The 17,479-nt window shown below is 50.8% G+C and overlaps 1 protein-coding gene across 1 annotated transcript in view; it reads right to left on the bottom strand.

The window, feature by feature from the left end:
• Window positions 1-16,657, bottom strand: part of LOC128050332 (complement C3) — a 36,285-nt gene extending 19,628 nt beyond the window's left edge. The window contains exons 1-19 of the mRNA XM_052642557.1: window positions 16,561-16,657; window positions 15,548-15,740; window positions 14,463-14,625; window positions 14,287-14,357; window positions 12,390-12,484; window positions 12,204-12,286; window positions 12,013-12,103; window positions 11,796-11,898; window positions 11,539-11,665; window positions 10,931-11,046; window positions 10,684-10,830; window positions 9,557-9,766; window positions 9,219-9,425; window positions 7,703-7,861; window positions 7,024-7,153; window positions 5,566-5,637; window positions 5,202-5,399; window positions 2,548-2,659; window positions 2,171-2,256 (exon numbers count right to left, since the gene is read on the bottom strand). Coding sequence (XP_052498517.1) covers window positions 2,171-2,256; window positions 2,548-2,659; window positions 5,202-5,399; window positions 5,566-5,637; window positions 7,024-7,153; window positions 7,703-7,861; window positions 9,219-9,425; window positions 9,557-9,766; window positions 10,684-10,830; window positions 10,931-11,046; window positions 11,539-11,665; window positions 11,796-11,898; window positions 12,013-12,103; window positions 12,204-12,286; window positions 12,390-12,484; window positions 14,287-14,357; window positions 14,463-14,625; window positions 15,548-15,740; window positions 16,561-16,637 — 2,440 coding nt within the window. The 5' untranslated portion in view covers window positions 16,638-16,657. The remainder of the gene's footprint in view (window positions 1-2,170; window positions 2,257-2,547; window positions 2,660-5,201; window positions 5,400-5,565; window positions 5,638-7,023; window positions 7,154-7,702; window positions 7,862-9,218; window positions 9,426-9,556; window positions 9,767-10,683; window positions 10,831-10,930; window positions 11,047-11,538; window positions 11,666-11,795; window positions 11,899-12,012; window positions 12,104-12,203; window positions 12,287-12,389; window positions 12,485-14,286; window positions 14,358-14,462; window positions 14,626-15,547; window positions 15,741-16,560) is intronic.
• Window positions 16,658-17,479: the final 822 nt, after the last annotated feature.

Raw genomic sequence — 17,479 nt, 5'->3', positions numbered from 1 at the left:
CAGGTCTCCTGCATTGCAGGCAGATTCTTTACTGACTGAGCCATAGGGAAGCCTAAATGTCTTATACATACTGCTGTATTTTAAATGGATGACAAATAAGGACCCCTTGTCTTGCACAGGGAACTCTGTTCAATGTTATGTGGCAGTCTGGATGGGAGGGGAGTTTGGGGGAGAATGGATACATGGATATGTATGGCTGAGTCTCTTCACTGCCCACCTGAAACTGTCACAACACTGTTCATCGGCTGTACTTCAATATAAAATTAAAAAGTTAAAAAAACATAAAAGATACTGAATGGCTAACAAACTCTGAGGTAAAGCTCCTTTAGCAGATTGCAAATAGTCCAGGGAACATGCTTAACGGGCAAGGGTCTAACGATAGTTTTTAACATTTTTTTTTTCAAGCTGCAGGAATATTTTTTAGGTAAAGGAAACCTCAGACAGAACCTTGGTATACAGAAATGTACAACAGGCAAATATGAAGATGCCCTGATTTGAAACAGGGATGGGGACCCCAAACTAGAACTGTGCTGAGTGGCTTTGCAGTCCCAGGCAGAAGGAAAACTATGTGCCTTGCGTTTATGATTTCATCTGCTGTCATCACTTGGTCAAGAGAAATTGTCAGAAAATCACAATTCCTTCCATGAAAAGCAAGACAAGCAAAGAAGCAGATTTTAAAAGTCTTGAAACCAGGAAAGTAAAATGACACTGAAGTATAATTTATGATAAATTATAACTAAATAAACTTATACTAGAGTAACTGGGTGTGGTATAAATGAAATACGCTTAATGCTGTGAGTTTTAATACATCTTTTTTTTTTTTAGTGTTTTTAATAGTTTTTCAACTACTTTAATGCTCTGGGGGAAAAAATAACCTTTAAAATGGACAGAAAATATGTATACGAACCACATCTTTCCTTTTGGCCTCAAGCTCCAACAGGGCTCAACACGGTGCTGGTCTTTATTTAAAATCTACGTATTTTGTATATCATGGATTTTTTTTTTTTTTGCATTCATTTTGATTTTAAGAAAACTATTGCATGAAAATACAATTTATCTTGATGACTGAGTTTTTGGCACCCACTTAATTTTGCATTCAAAGTCATTGCCTCATTTTCCTTACCCCACTCCCAGACCAGCTCTAAACCATTCATACTTGACTAGGGTTTGTCAGGGTCTCACACGCAGCCCTTGGTGGCAGTGGCAGGGGGAGGGTATGCATACCCCTTTTTGTTGTGTTTCACAGCCTGCCCACTGATGTTTTAATCACTCACTTCATCCCGCTTCCTCTTTTAATTGCTTTACTCACTATCATGGCAACATCACCCCTACCAAGTTCTTGTTGCAAATTATTCTATATGATATTATAGAATAATATATCACATAGCAAATAATTCTATATGATATGGTGAATATAAGTCTTTATGCAAGTGTGTGCTCAATCGCTCAGTTGTGTCCAAATCTTTACGACCCCGTGGATTGTAGCCCATCCATGAAATTTTCCAGGCAAGAAATACTCGTGCGAGTTTCCATTTCTTACTCCAGAGGATCTTCCTGATCCAAGGATTGAACCTGCCTTTCTTGCATCTCCTGCTTTGGCAGGCAGATTCTTTAGCACTGAGCCACCTGGGAAGCCTTTGTGTTTTTATACATTTGTCCAAACCCACAGTAACATTAAGACACCGAGAGTGAGCCCTAATGTCAGCTGCAGCTGCTGCTGCTAAGTCGCATCAGTTGTGTCCGAATCTGTGCGACCCCATGCACGATAGCCTACCAGGCTCCTCTGTCCATGGGATTCTCCAGGCAAAAGTACTGGAGTGGGTTGCCATTGCCATCTCCGTAATGTCAGCTAAGAACTAGCAAAGATAATGATGTGTCCATCAGTTGTGACAATGTTGATGGTGAGGGAGGCTGTGTATGTGGTCGGGAAAATGGTACATAGGAAGTCTCTGTACCAGCCTCTCAATTTTGCTCTGAACTAAAACTGCACTAAAAATAAAGTCTATTTACCAAGTCATGATGTCACTCACATTCTGCACTCTAATCCCTCTCTAGTAACAGGGCAAATTGTCAGCCAACAGAAACAAAAGATCTGTCAGGATGGAATGAGAAAATGCTCAGGGGATCTGGGGTCCCGGCCTCCGAGGACCGGACCACCATCCTCTCTCACCTTTCTTGTCCGACAAGCTCACGGCCAGAATCTCCCAAGTGGTGATGGAGTCTTTCAAAAACACGTTCATGAGCTTCGTGGAGATTCTGGTCCAGGGAGAAATTGGGGGGGGGGGGGATGTTGGGGATTAGGAGAAGACATCTAGCAGGGTGCAGGGGGAAACCAGGTAGGGAGGAGCCACAAGGGACAGGGTTGGAAGGGGGCTGGAGGTGGGTACATTTAGGTAGCCCCAACTCGATTTTTCTAGGCTGGGTTGTGTGCTTCCACGATTCCACGCAAGAAGGGGGTCTGAGGTGCATGCAAATGCAGTGTCCAGTCTAGGGTGATCATAGAAGCTGGCCTGGGGATAGGTTGAAGTGGGGCCATCCCAGCCTTACCCATTTTTGTCTGCTTGTTTAAAGTCGTCAATAATGGTCCACAACCAGCTCTCGGGGAATTGGCTTCGAGAAATGATGTCCTCTTCTGGGATTATTTCATCCTCCAGGTCACCTGTGGGTGGGGGTGGGGGGGGGTTAAAACAGACTGAATCCCCCCCTCCTGCTCCCTCCACTGTCCCTTTTAGATATTTATCTTTATAATCCCCTAAAGGGATTCCTAACATGGACACACCCAAGGTCACATGATCACTTCCAGGGGTCCTAGGCACATTTGCCCCTAGAGGCTCCTTTCTCCATAAAAAAATATTACATGTCATATTTTACAGCCATGTTGGTATAAAGGTGAAAATAAGCCACACTGCATTGAGTTGATTTGTTTTTTCCCCTTCTTTGATTTTCAAAGGAATGAAAACATTTGCATGAATGAGCCTCTAAAGGCATCACTGGTCCAAGCCTGCTGTGTTATGTTAACCATGTGATGGTTAAGTCTATCCTGAAAACAATGGGGCTAGCTGAGAGATTCCCTGGATTTGATGGAGACTGCCAAAGAGACAGTGGCTTTTAAAAGTCATCTTGACCCCATCAGCAAGTACACAAAGCTGGGCTACAATAGAGTTAAATTCTGGCTGAGCTTTCTTCAAAAAACGATGAACAGATTTTAATTTGATTTTGGGGCTTCCCTGGTGGTTCAGATTGTAAAGAATCTGCCTGTCAATGCAGGAGTTTCAGGTTCAATCCCTGGGTCGGGAAGATCCCCTGCAGGAGGAAATGGCTCCCCACCCCAGTATTCTTGCCTGGGAAATCCCATAGACAGAGGAGCCTGGTGGGCTACAGCCATGGAGTCACAAAGAGTCACTCAGTGATTAACACTCTCACTTTTCTGCCTAACCACAAAGTAGGTGGAATTCCATAGATACTTAAATCCACCCATAAAAGTGAAGAAAGTGAAAGTCACTCAGTCATGTCCGACTCTTTGTGACCCCATGGACTATACAGTCCATGGAATTCTCCAGGCCAGAACACTGGAGTGGGTAGCCCTTCCCTTCTCCAAGGGATCTTCCCAACCCTGGGATGGAACCCATTTCTCCTGCATTGGAGGCAGATTCTTTACCAGCTGAGCCACAAGGGAAGCCCAATACTCTGGAATAATCTATCAAAGTGCCTTTGGGATACTAACTCTTAATCAACCCTTTGTATCGTCCCCAGTTGGCTAAAGAAATGACACAATGCTGGGGGGAGGGGTGGGTAGTCATCCATATGTGTGTAAATCATATACACATTGTCTAAATTTCTTCTTTGCGAAAGAAGTCTTGGCTCACTGGAGCAGAGAGTAGCATGCCAATCATTATAATTTGCAAAGAGACTGAAGGTCGAATTCTGTGCTCATGTATGTTGGGAATCATTATGTTTTTGGTGGGGTAGAGGGTTGAAGGGGTTGCTAGTTTTCCAGCTAAAGGAATTCAGAAGTATTTGACTTTGGCAATGGCTGCTTTTGAGAGGTGTCTGCAGATAATTCAGTTTCAACAAAGCCCATTCTGGCACAGAAGTCCTCTAATTAAGACATATTAAAAGATGTTTTTAAAAAAAAATGAAAAGAAAAAGAGAGGGACTTCCTGGTGGTCCAGTGGTGAAGGTCCTGAAGTTCCACTGCAGGGGGCACAGGTTCAATCCCTGATCAGGGAACTAAGAGTCTGCATGCCACATGGCATAACCAAAAATTTAAAAAATTGAATAATGGTGGGATCAGGCCACAGCGGGCTCCTCTGTCTCTCAACAGATGGCAGTGGAGACTCTTGTCAGTTCTGTAAAGGCCACTTGTGGTGAGATCACTCTGATTTTGCTTAAAGGGGGCTTCTAAGAGAAGCCCTGGGTTTGCTTAAGATTGATGTGGCCTGAGATGTAGAATTTTGACTGGGTACATGTCCTATCCAGAACCGAATGAATGAATGAATGATTGAACATTGACTGGGCAAAGGTTGAGCAGGTCACTTCAGAAGGCAACATGAATTAGTTTTCTTTGGTAAAGGCAAGCTTATAACCCATCTCATGTCTTCCTACTGGCAACTAGTGTGACCAGCTCTATCTTCTAGAACATTCCCTCAGACCGTGTGAGTCCTGGGCCCTGGTAAAGCCAACCTTCAGAGTGACAGGACTAGTGTGACCAGCTCTATCTTCTAGAACGTTCCCTCAGACCATGGGAGGGAGGGGTGTCCTGGGCACTGGCAAAGTCAAACTTCAGAGTGTCTGGGGCCAGGGCCAGGCTAATCCAGCCAGGCAGGAAATTTCCTGGCCCTCAGGAGAGGAGTCTTCTCCACTAGACTAGGTCCTTCTTCCCTCAGGCAGGCACTTTCTTCCACCTACGACAGACCCGCATCCCCCTCAGACAGGACGTCCTTCCCTCTCAGACAGGGATCTCCTTCCCCCTCTGGAGATCTCCTCCTCCCTCAGACAGGCACGTCTTCCTCCCTCTCCGGACAGGCCTCCTCGCCACCTCGGGCTCGCTGGATTGGGACCTCTTCTTCCTTCAGACAGGCACCTGCGCCCCCTAGGACTGGACTCCCCGCTCCTTGAACGGACGGGCTCTACCCCTCTCGCCCTTGAACGGATTGGCTCCTCCTCCCACCTCGGACAGGCCCGCCCTCCCCGGGACTCACTCCTGGCCAGCTCCAGGGCGCCATCGCGGCTGTGCTGCTGCCGCAGCCGAGCGATGTACTCGCAGCAGTCCAGGAAGGCCTTGACGCACGCGTCGCCCTGCAGGATGAACTGGGCCCGGCGCTGGCACGGGAACTTCATGGGGTTGTCCCGCATGCCGTCTTCGCAGCACTTGCGCAGATCGCCGCTGTACTGACCCACTATGGGAACACAGATTCCCCCCCACGTCCCGCGCGGCCTCAGCTGCGGCCTCGAAGCAGCAGGCACTCAGGACACAGCCCAGGGAGAACTTCCCCACGGTCAGACCCTCCCCTTCCCTCTCTAGCTGGGATCCAGAAGGGGTGGGAACCAGCGGAGGGCGCACACCTTTATCCATCCTCTTCTCCATGAGCTGCACCGAGCGGCGTCGGCGGGCGGCTGGTTTCGGGCACTGCGGATCTAAAGGCAGGTGGAAGGGGAACCACATGGGTTAGGCACCTACTATGTTTCTGCTTTATTGACTATGCCAAAGTCTTTGACTGTGTGGGTAACAATAAACTGGAAAATTCTGAAAGAGATGGGAATACCAGACCACCTGACCTGCCTCTTGAGAAACCTGTATGCAGGTCAGGAAGCAACAGTTAGAACTGGACATGGAACAACACATTGGTTCCAAAGATGAAAAGGAGTACTTCAAGGCTATATACTGTCACCCTGCTTATTTAACTTCTATGCAGAGTACATCATGAGAAACGCTGGGCTGGAGGAAGCACAAGCTGGAATCAAGATTGCCAGGAAAAATATCAATAACCTCAGATATGCAGATGACACCACCCTATGGCAGAAAATGAAGAGGAACTAAAAAGCCTCCTGATGAAAGTGAAAGACGAGAGTGAAAAAGTTGGCTTAAAGCTCAACATTCAGAAAACAAAGATCATGGCATCTGGTCCCATCACTTCATGGGAAATAGATGGGGAAACAGTGGAAACAGTATCAGACTTTATCTTTTTGGGCTCCAAAATCACTGCAGATGGTGATTGCAGCCATGAAATTAAAAGACGCTTACTCCTTGGAAGGAAAGTTATGACCAACCGAGATACCATGTTCAAAAGCAGAGCCATTACTTTGCCAACAAAGGTCTGTCTAGTCAAGGCTATGGTTTTTCTAGTGGTCATGTATGGATGCGAGAGTTGGACTGTGAAGAAAGCTGAGTGCCGAAGAATAGATGCTTTTGAACTATAGTGTTGGAGAAGACTCTTGAGAGTCCCTTGGACTGCAAGGAGATCCAACCAGTCCATTCTAAAGGAGATCAGTCCTGGGTGTTGATTGGAAGGACTGATGCTGAGGCTGAAACTCCAATACTTTGGCCACCTCATTCGAAGAGTTGACTCACTGGAAAAGACCCTGATGCTTGGAGGGATTGGGGGCAGGAGGAGAAGGGGATGACAGAGGATGAGATGCTCGGATGGCATCACCAACTCGATGGACATGGGTTTAGGTAAACTCCAGGAGTTGGTGGTGGACAGGGAGGCCTGGTGTGCTGCAATTCATGGGGTTGCAAAGAATCAGACATGAGTGAGCGACTGAACTGACTGACTGATTGATGTATCCTTGGTTTCCTCCCTACTGCCGCCTCCCCCCACCCCCACCCCCACCCCCGCCAGGATGTTGGAGTGTTATTGCAGCCCATACCGAGGCTCAGAAAGAAGTGATTTGAGAGATGGTGGTGGAGGCGGGACTTCAACACCCCAACCTGCACCCCAGAGCCCCGCCCTTAGCCTGCTCTCAGTATCTGGGGGATGGAGGCCCTGCTCTCACCTGCCCTGCCTCTCCCTGCATCCTCACCTGACCTCTGCTGGGTCTCCAGGCCCTGGCTTGTCTTGAGGGTGAGTCCTGCATCCGTGAAGACGCCAGCATAGTCTCTTCCACTGCCTGGGGTGCAGCCAATGTCTGCTTTCTCCACCACGTCCCAGATCTGCAGGGTGGAGTGGAGGCGGAGGGTCAGAAGTGCCACCACCCTCTGGCCAACTTGTCCATCCAGCCCCACCCCCCCCATCCTATCCTGCTCCCCAAGCTGGCAGGCCACGATGGACGATCCAGAGTTGGACTCTGGACTGCATCCATTCCCAGTACCATCTTCCACGTGGACCTTTGTCCACCCACATTCTCAACCTCAGCTTGACTTCAACCCATCCCCGTGTCTACATCCATTCAGACCTCTATGCTCAGCCCATCTGCTCCGCTCCAGCACCATTCCCAGGTGGGTCAGTGGTAAAGAATCTGCCTGCCAATGCAGGAGACACAGGTTCCATCCCTGAGTGGGGAAGGTCCCCTGGAGAAGGAAATGGCACCCCACTCCAGTATTCTTGCCTGGGAAATGCCATGGACAGAGAAGCCTGGTGGGCTACAGTCCATGGGGTTGAAAAAGAGTTGGACAGGACTGAATGACTGAACGACAACAAGCATCATTCCCACCTCATCCCAATGCCATCTCTGAACCAACCTCAGCGACTCTGGGGCATACCTTACTCTGGGTCAATTTGTTCTTCTTATTCAGCACAAACACGCCCTTGTCCACAGCCACCAGCCCCACTCGGGCCCCCTGGTTAGCCTCGATCTTCAGGGTTATCTGTTGCCCGGGTCGATGGTGTTTCTCTTCCTTCCCACCATTTTTCACCACCAGCTATGGGAGGGGGAGCAGGTTGGAGGGGGAAGTCAGCCCTGTAAGACCCCAAGAAGCCCAAGACAGAGGAGGTCTTGAGCTGGACTGAAAGGGGAGGGGACCAAGCAAGCCAAACTGGCATCAGGCAGAAAAGAGAGAAAACCAGCAGCAAGGCAGACACTGAGTGCAAGCCTCCACTTACGAAATAAATGAATCATAGGGATCAAACACACAGTGTGAAGAAGATAGTCAGTAACCACATAGGATCTTTGTATGGTGACACGTGGTTACTAACAGGACTCATCATGGTGAGCATTTTGAAACACAGAAATATCGAATCACATACTGATATTCGGATTGTAGAAATGTCGTACGCCAGGAACTAACATAGTGGCATAGGTCAATTAGGCACTTCCCTGTAGCTCAGTCGGTAAAGAATCCACCTGCAATGCAGGAGACCCAGGTTTGATCCCTAGGTTGGGAAGATCCCCTGGAGAAGGAAATGACAACCCACACCAGTACTCTTGCCTGGGAAATCCCATGTACAGAGGAGCCCAGCAGACTACAGTCCATGGGGTTTCAAAGAGTCGGACATGACTTAGCGAGTAACCACGACCATAGGTCAATTCTACTTCAAACAAACATACTCATAGAAAAAGAGATCAGATGTGTGGTAAAGGGAGGGGGAACTGAGTGAAGGTGGTTAAAAACAAACTTTCAGCTATAAGTACCAGGTGTGTAATGTACAACATAATAAATACATGTAATTAACCCTGCGGCACCATTATATAGGAAGGTCATTAGAGGAAACCCTGAATTCTCACCACAAGGGGAAAGATTTTTTTTCTGTTTCTTTAATCTCATATCTCTACGAGATGATCGGTATTCACTCAACTTATTGTGGTGATCACTTATGATGTACCTAGGTTAAATCATGCTCTACACCTTAAACTTAGTACTGTGTGTAAATTACATTTCAATAAAACTAGAAGGAAAAGAAGCTACTAAGGGAACTTCCCTGGTGGTCCAGTGGTTAGGACTTTGCCTCCCAATTTAGGGAGTACAGGTTCGATCCCTGGTTGGGGTGCTAAGATCCCACCTGCCTCCCAGCCAAAAAACCAAAAGCATAAAATAGAAGTAATATTGTAACAAATTCACTAAAGACTTTAAAAAATGGTCCATATGAAGAAAAAAAAAAGATGAAGAAACTGAGGCTGAAAGAGACGGAAGAATGAGATGGGAAAGGAGGAGCGCAGGTACTCTGAAATGGGGGAGAGGCATGGACTCGAAAGGCTGGAGAGAGACAGAGCCAGAGGCACAAGAGGGACAGCCAGGCGGAGGGTCCCCAGATGGGACAGAGAGGTGCCAGGGAGCTTACCGTGCCCATACACGAGTCCTTGACATCCACCCACACGGAGTCGGCGACCACCTCCCTCTGGCCGTTGGCATTGATCAGCGTGTAATAGGCCACCAGGCGGAAGGAAGGGATGAAGTCTGATGTGATGGTCAAGGGCAACACCACCAGGTCCTGGCCGGGCTCTCGGTCCTGGCGTCCCACCTTCAACAGCTTCCCCTTGTTCATGATCTGGGGGAACAGTTCGGTATAAGGATCAGGAAGGTGAGCAGGAGAATGGGTGGGAGTCGGGGTTGGGGGAGGTGGAATCTGGGATGGATGAGGGCTCCCAGGGAGGCTGGGAGTTCTAGAAAGCCACGGACCATGTAGGTGTAGTAGCGGATCTTGGCTTGCTGGCTGGGGTCCGTGCGCAGGTGGAAGTTGACGTTGAGAGTCTCCCCAGGCTTGAGCTCCACGCGGGGCACAGAGAGGTGCAGGTAGTTATTGGAGTTCCCCTGGGTGTTGTAGGGTAGGGCCTGCATGGTCCTGGTGGCCTGTCGCCCCTCGGGGATATTGTCCTTCTTTGTGCGTACCTGGTCAGGGAAAGACAGATGCCATGATGCCCACCTGCCCTCCCCAGAGACATCTACATCCATACCCCTGAGACTAGGCATTTTATGTGAGGAGAAAGACTTTGCAGATGAGATTAGGTTAAGGATATTAAGGAGATGGAGAAGAAACCGAATGATCCAGGTGGGCCCAATGCCATCACAAGTGTGCATATAAGATGTCTAGGCAGGGACTTCCTTGATGGCACAGTGGATAAGAATCTGCCTGCCAATGCAGGGAACATGGGTCCGATCCCTGGTCCGGGAAGATTACACAGGCTGTGGAGCAAAAGCCTGTGTGTCACAACTATTGAGCCTATGCACCCTAGAGCCTGTGGTCTGCAACAGAGAGAAGCCACCTCAGTGACAAATCCAAGCACCACAACTAGAGAAGCTGGCAAACAGCAATGAAGACCGAGTGCCACCAATGAATAAATAAAATGAATAAATAAATAATTTAAAATAAAAAGGCATCTGGGCAGAAGACATCTAGAAGGTAGGACCCTGCTGTGCAGATGGAAAAACATCTGTGCGTGCAAACTATTATATACAGAATGGATAACCAAGGCCCTACAGCACAGCACAGGGAACTCTATTCAATATCCTGTGAGAAACCATTATGGAAAAAACTATGAAAAAGAACGTACACATGTATATGTCTAACTGAATCACTTTGCTGTACAGCAGTAATTAACACAACATTGTAAGTCAATTCTACTTCAATCAAATAAATGAAAACATAAAGAGAGCCCTTTTATGCAAATGAAAACATGTCTGTGGATGGCACATCCCTCTATGCAAATGAAAGGAACCCACTCTATGCCCAGGACAGGATCCTTTTATGCATAAGTTAGGACCCCACTCTACAAAATTAAGTCCCCTGAGGCTGGCCCAGAACTCACGGTGATGGTCAGGGGATCCCGTTTGTTCTGTGTGTTGATGCTCAGCTTGGCCACGCCATCATCCTGGGTCAAGGACTGCACATTGCTGCCCTGGGTCACCACTGGGATGTGGCGGGCAGGGGAGCCGTCAGGGTTCGTCACGTACACCTGTGGGTACAGGGGCAGGTGGAGGGCATTTAGGCAGACCCAGAGGTGTGATCGTGCTCAGGACCAGTGTCGAGGGGTGCAGTCCTGCCCAGGGTCTCACCATGAGGTCGAAGGGCATGGCAGGTTTGAAGAACTTGGGGGTCTTGGTGAAATGGATCTGGTAGGGGGAAGTCACAATGGGGATCCCGGCGCGCTCCGCCTCCACCATGTCGCTGCCTGAGGGGGGCCAGCCATGAGGGTGGGCTCCTGGGCCACCCCTCAGGACCAGGCTCCCCCATCAGACTGCACTCTGCCTTTGTACTGGGCCTCTCTCCTTAGACTGTCTCCCCCATCAACCTGATTCTACCTTCATTCTGAACATCCACCCTCAGAATGAGTCTCCCCTCTTGCACTGGGTCTTATGCCCCAGAGTGGTTCTTCCCTGTCAGATTGGACCCCTCTTTCATTCTGGCCCTCCTCCCTCAGACGAGGTCTCCCCTGTAAGACTGGATGCCCCCCTTCATTCTGCACCTCCTCCCTCAGGCTAGACCTCCTCTGCCAGCCTGGACCGCCTTCCCTTCATTCTGGGCTTCCTCTCTCAGACGAGACCTCCCTTGTCAGACTGGATCCTGCCCCCTTCCTTCTTGGCCTTCTCCCTCAGATTGCATGTCCCCCCTCAGACTGGATCCCCCTTTCATTCTGGGCCTCCGCCCCCAGACGGGGCCTTACCTGATTGCAAGATGACGGTGGCGGACACATATATGGACTTGCCCACCAGGGCATCAGCTCGGGAGGGCTGTACTCCATTCAGCAAAACCTGACGTTTCAGTACGGCCTCCCCATTACCATCGTTGATCTGGGGGAGACAGTAAGGGTTCATGGCGGAGGGGAGACCTGGGGGGAGCGCCCAGGGCGTGGGCTCAGACGACAGGAGACAGGAAGGGTGTTCAGGGTGGAGGAGACCAGACAGGGCCTCTGTTAGGTACCGGAACACGGGTGAGAGAGTGAGTCAATGAAATTCTCCGGTCACCATCCTGGACCCCAAAGATGACGAAAGCTGTTCCGTCCACGTGCTCCCCGTACAAGAACCTGCGATGCAGGGACAGTCTCACATTTTTGCTTCTGCAGATGAGTCTTCCTCCAAACTAGCTTTGGCCTCCGTTAAGCCCCTCACCGCACTTGGCCCCTCCCCCTGCCCCTCACCTGGCAATGATGTTGATCTTCAGGCCATCTGGGTCATCAACGTAGTAGAATTTCTCTTCAGGCTCTAGTTGGACCTCAAAACTGGGAAGCACTGGGGGGACAGATTATGTTGGTGGGGGACCAGCATTGGGCCCAGCCTGATGCACTCCCCCTCCCTCCACCCCCTAGCCCCGGCTCCCTGGCCCTCTTACCATATTCCTTCACCTCAAACTCAGTGGAGAAGACCTGCTGCGGAGAATCTTCATAGTGGGCTTTGATCTTCCACACCCCCATGCTGTGGGGAAGGTAGGCTGGTGATCTGGGCACACCTGGCAGCCCCCCACTCCCTCTCCTGGGGTAGGGGAGCCCCAAACCCCCTCCTGGAGGACCTGACATACTTCACCAGTTCTGGAATGTTCCAGGACAAGGCCAAGATGCCAAACTGGTTGTGAGAAGACAGGGAGTCCCGCTTGACAAGGACGCCATCGGGAGTCTGTGGGGAGACAGAGAAATGGCTCTTCAGAGATGAGGCTTTGCCTCTTGGCTCGCCCCTCCCTGTCTGCGGTCTGGACATTCTCTCTGTGTTAGGTCCACAGGGGCAGTGGTGAAGAACGTGCCCCTGAGCCAGTCAGCTTGGGTTCAAATCCCCACTGAGCCAATTACAAGCTGTGGGACCTTGGGCAAGTTACTTAGCCTCTCTGTGCTCAATGAGCATATCTAGAAAAAGATAATTATTACTCCTATGTCACTGGTTTGGGACATGTTAATATAGGCAAGAGCTGATGATGATCAGCGTCTCTCCAAAGACAAATAATGACTAGCATTTGGGACTTCCCTGGTGGTGGCCCAGTGGCTAAAACTCCACACTTCCAATGCAGGGATTGCACGCTCGACCCCTGGTCATGGAACTAGATTCCACATGCCGCAGTTACAACGCAACACAACCTAATAAACAGATGTTAAAAATGATAATAACTAGCACATGTCATCTATTGTGATGCAGGACCCTGTGCTAAGCATTTGATTAGCACATACATATACCACACATAACTGCCCACATTTGCCTTTTTGACATAGCAATGTTGCATGGCTCGACCTCATACACATGTGATTTCATGCACTGCCAACAGGTAAACATCAGGAGACATCACATAGAAATCCGGTTTTCTGGCTTCTCTTGGAAATTAGGGTCACTGTGGATAACATGCTTCTGTTGGTACGGGGTGACATTTGCTGGGAGCTGAGCACTGTGCCTCTAGAGGAGATGTGTGTCCTGTTCATCTCTAAAGCCAGCTCACAGCCCTCAGGACCTGGCCCTTGTTAGCTCTGTGTAATCTCAGGAAATACTCAGGAAGATCCCCAGAGGAGGACATGCCCCAGTCTTCCTGCCTTCTCTCTCCCTTCACCCTACATGTATGGTTCCCTCCCCGTCTCTCCCTGCTTCTCTCTCCCCTCTCCTTCCCTCCCTCCTTCCAGTAACTTTTTATTTATCCCACTACCCGCCAAGCATGCTGTCAACAGAAAATCCCTTCCCCCCCACTTGGAATTTATGTTCAGTGGAGGTTAGGGGAAGGTGCAATTAATAAAATGTATAGATCCAATTTACGATGCCAGAAGCAGAGGGGGTGTTGCAATTTTACAGGGCACTCAGTGACATCTCACTGTAAAATTGGGACACGGGAACGAAGACTTGAAGGAGGTGAGGGAGCGGTCAGTGCGGAAATTTCCAGGAAGAGGGTTTTCTGGGTAGGGGGAACAGTCCACGCAAAGGCCCCGGGGCAGGGCTGTGACTGAGGAGACCGGGGTGTGGCTGGAGCAGAGCGAGCCAAGGAGAAGAGGGAAGAAGCGAGGGCAGGGAGGGGATGGGGTAGGTCTTGCAGAGGCCTGTGGGCTGCAGGAGGACTTGAAATTGTGTTCTCAGGGAGGTGGGAGGCCTGGAGGGCTGGGGGCTGAGGAGAGGGCAGGGCCTGACTCAAGTGCTCACGGGCGCCCTCTGGCGGCACTAGGGAATTAGTGTCTGTCATCATCCCAAGCCTCGGATGAACAGACTCGGAAATGTGAAATGACCTGTCCAGAGTCACCCAGTGACCGGGTGTCTATCTGGAGCTAGAATCCTCAGGCGCAAGCAAGCATCGCGCCACGTGGTCTCCCTGGCTCCCGGCCCCCTCTCCCGACCTCTCTATATGCCTCTCTTTGACTTTGGGTCTCCGCCGGTGGCTCTTTCTCTGTCTCGATCTCTTTGTCTCTCCCTTGGTCTCAGCCCCGGGTAGGTCCGGGGCCCCGGTTGGCTGGTACCTCGATGTTGATGAAAACCGTCTGGCCCACGGGCAGCAGCTTGTGGTCCACAGTGAAGACCCGATAGAGGACTGATCGGTGGGAGAGAGAGAGACAGTTGGGTGAGACTCTGCCCCTCCTCCAGCCCTGCCCCTCCCCAATCCCGCCCTCTCCAGCCAGCGCTCCCCGCCCCTTACCGGAGGAGCCTGGGGTGTAGATGGTCTTGTCCGTCTGGATGAAGAGGTACCCGCTCTGAAGGCTGATCAGCACCACCTTCTCCACCTGGACATTCCCGAAGGCCGCGACGACGATCACGAACTTGTGCCCCTTGTCTGATTTTAACTCTTTGCTGGCCGGGATCTGGGAGTGAACCAAGAGATCATTAGGGGTCTGCTCCACCTGCCCTCTTCACAACAAAGCCTGCCCATCAATTCTGGTTTGCCCAGATTTGGGGAGTAACGGGGTACTGAGATGGGGGGAGGGTTAGAGAGGGGGTTGGGGTCAGAGGGAGGCATGGGAAGGGGAAGCAAGAGGCGGCTCAGAGGAGGGAGGGCTCAGAAGGGGAAGGGACTCAAAGAGAAGACTCAGATGGAAGGGCCTCTGAAGGAAGAGGAGGGCTTAGAGAGGGAGGGGCTAGGAGGGCCGGGCTCAGAAATGGGAAAGGGCTCAGAGACCCTAGAGCTGGGAAGGAGGTGGACTTGAGAGAGACCAGGGGGCTACTGTAGAGCACAGGGACCTCTGCTCAGTATTACGTAACCGCCTAAATGAGGCAAGAATTTGGAAAAGAATATATATATGTATATGTATCACCGAATCACTTGACTGTACACCTGAAATTACTGCAACATTATGCTCCAGTATAAATTTAAAAGCCGGGAACCCAAAGCCAGTGCTTTGGGACAACCCAGAGGGATAGGGTGGGGAGCAATGTGGAAGCGGTTTTTAGGATGGGGGGGGGGGACACATGCATACCCGTGGCCGATTCATGTTGATGTATGGCAAAAACCATCAAAATATTGTAAAGTAATTGTCCTCCAATTAAAACAAATTAATTAACAAAATAAAAAAGAAGGTGGAGACAGCTCAGAGAAAGCTCTGGATGAAGCAGTGGGAGGGGCTCAGAAAAGGGAGGGCTCAGATGGGGGAGGGGGAGACACAGAAGGGGCGGGGCTCAGGCCGTGTGGGTGGGGCTCAGAGAGGGGGAAGGGCTCTCCGAGGACTCTGTGTAGGACTCTCGGAGCTGGTGCCGCATCAGCAGGACTGGATTCCCTGGCGCGCCCACCTTGATGGTGACGGTGCTCAAGTAGCCATTGTTGCTGTTCAGCTGGGTGTTTTCGTTTGACAGCACTTGTTTCTTGGCCGGGAAGTCGTGGACAGTGACCGAGACCTGAATATTCCCTTGTCCTCCGTGGGCCTCCAGCACCACAGTCTCCTCGCTCTCCAGACGCAGGATGTTGGGGGTGATCATGGAATACCTGCCGGAGGGGAGCATGGGGCGTAGAGCTGTCATGCCCGGAAGCCCGAGCTGCCAACCCTTCCCCAGGGTGAGCACTCTGCCCCAGTCCCTGGTCTCACAGGGGATCCGGTGACCGGCAGACAACTGGGGGCGGGGCGGGGGTGGGGGGTGGGAGGCAGGGGCGGTGCTTCACATCCCATCAACTGCTGAACACCAAAATGAGAGGTGCCAACTCTTCCAAGACTTGCAAACTCACCACTGAACCCGCTTATTCCAGGAGCTCTACTCCCCAAATCTTTAAACACCCCAAGTCTCTAAACACCCAACCCTGAACACCATGTGTGCTATGTGCTAAGTGGTGTCAATCGTGTCCGACTCTTTGCTGCCCTCTAGACTGTATCCGACCAGGCTCCTTTGTTCATGGGATTCTCCAGGCAAGAATACCAGAGTGGGTTGCTGGTGCCCTCCTCCAGGGGATCTTCCTGACCCAGGGATCAAACCCGCGTCTCCTGTGTCTCCTGCATTCCAAGCAGATTCCTTACCTGCTGAGCCACCAGGACAGACAAGACCATCCCAAACTCCTCCCTAAACCTGTGGCACCCCAGACCCAGATCCACTCCCTCAGCCACATACACCCACGCGAAGTCTCTAGACCCTTAAAACCTGAAACTACAAACTCCCAGAATCTGTGCCGGTCAAATGTCCAGGATGCCAAATCACCTCTCCTGCAGAATCACTCATTCCATGTGCATGCCCTACACACGCAGGGCCTTGTACCACAAATGCACACTCTCATCTCCGAAGCAGCCTTTTTTGGGGGTCAGGCTGTAACTACTCACATGGGGTTCCCCAAGGCCATGGGGAGACTGGCTAGAAGCAGCAGCAGCAGCAGGCTGGGACCTGAGGTGGGCTGCATGGTGCTGGGGCAGTGGAGGGACAGAGGGATGGAGGGACAGAGGGAGAGGGCAGGGGAGGGGAATGAGCTGAGGTTGCTGGAGGCTGCCTTTTATTTGGCCCCTGCCTTCCTCCCTCCCCTGACCAGCCCTCACTCCCTGTGGCCTTCCCCCTCCCTGGGACTGCCCCAGATTTCTCAATACTGTTTCCTAAGTTTTTCAATCTGTAGGGCCAGCATGCCTGGCATAAGTAACCCGGGGCCATGTTCTTCAGCTACAGGGTCACAACAACCTCCTGCCCTGGCCTCCCTCCGGGTCACGGCCAGCTGGTGATCAGGGACCTTTCCCCGTTACATCCACTTGGTAGTAGATGAAAGCAGAGGGCAGAGAGCCACCCTTCCCCCCCAAGTCCAGATATCTGGGCCTGGCCCTCAGTCTACTTTTAAGCATGCATTTATTCAGCAGACTCTTCCTGTGAGTCCATCTCTGTGCTAGCATCTCATGTCCCACTTCCAGAATCTTCCATGTTGGCATGGGGCTGGGGGCCGGGGACAGAGTCCAACATCAATGGTCCTAGCCTCATGGAGTGTTTTCTCCACTGGAGAAGGACTCAGCTTCTTGGAGAGTCAGGGAAGGTTTCTTGGAGGAAGGGACATTTGAGCTGGGCTTTGAAGTATGTGTAGGAGTTCACTATCCAACTGAGAATGTTTTCTAGGGCAAAGAGAGCCTGGAATTCCCTTCACCTAATCTCATCAAGAGGCCTGAGTGGCTAAAAAGTCATAATTGAGGAAAGTCCCATGGCTAGCTTTTGTGTTACATCAACGCCTTCTTAGGGGAGGGAGGTTCAAGAGGGTGGGACATGTGT

Source organism: Budorcas taxicolor, chromosome 7, assembly GCF_023091745.1.
Source record: "Budorcas taxicolor isolate Tak-1 chromosome 7, Takin1.1, whole genome shotgun sequence".
Taxonomy (NCBI): Eukaryota; Metazoa; Chordata; class Mammalia; order Artiodactyla; family Bovidae; genus Budorcas; species Budorcas taxicolor.
The sequence above is the reverse complement of the archived record's forward strand: the minus strand, read 5'-3'. Positions and strand labels throughout refer to the sequence as shown.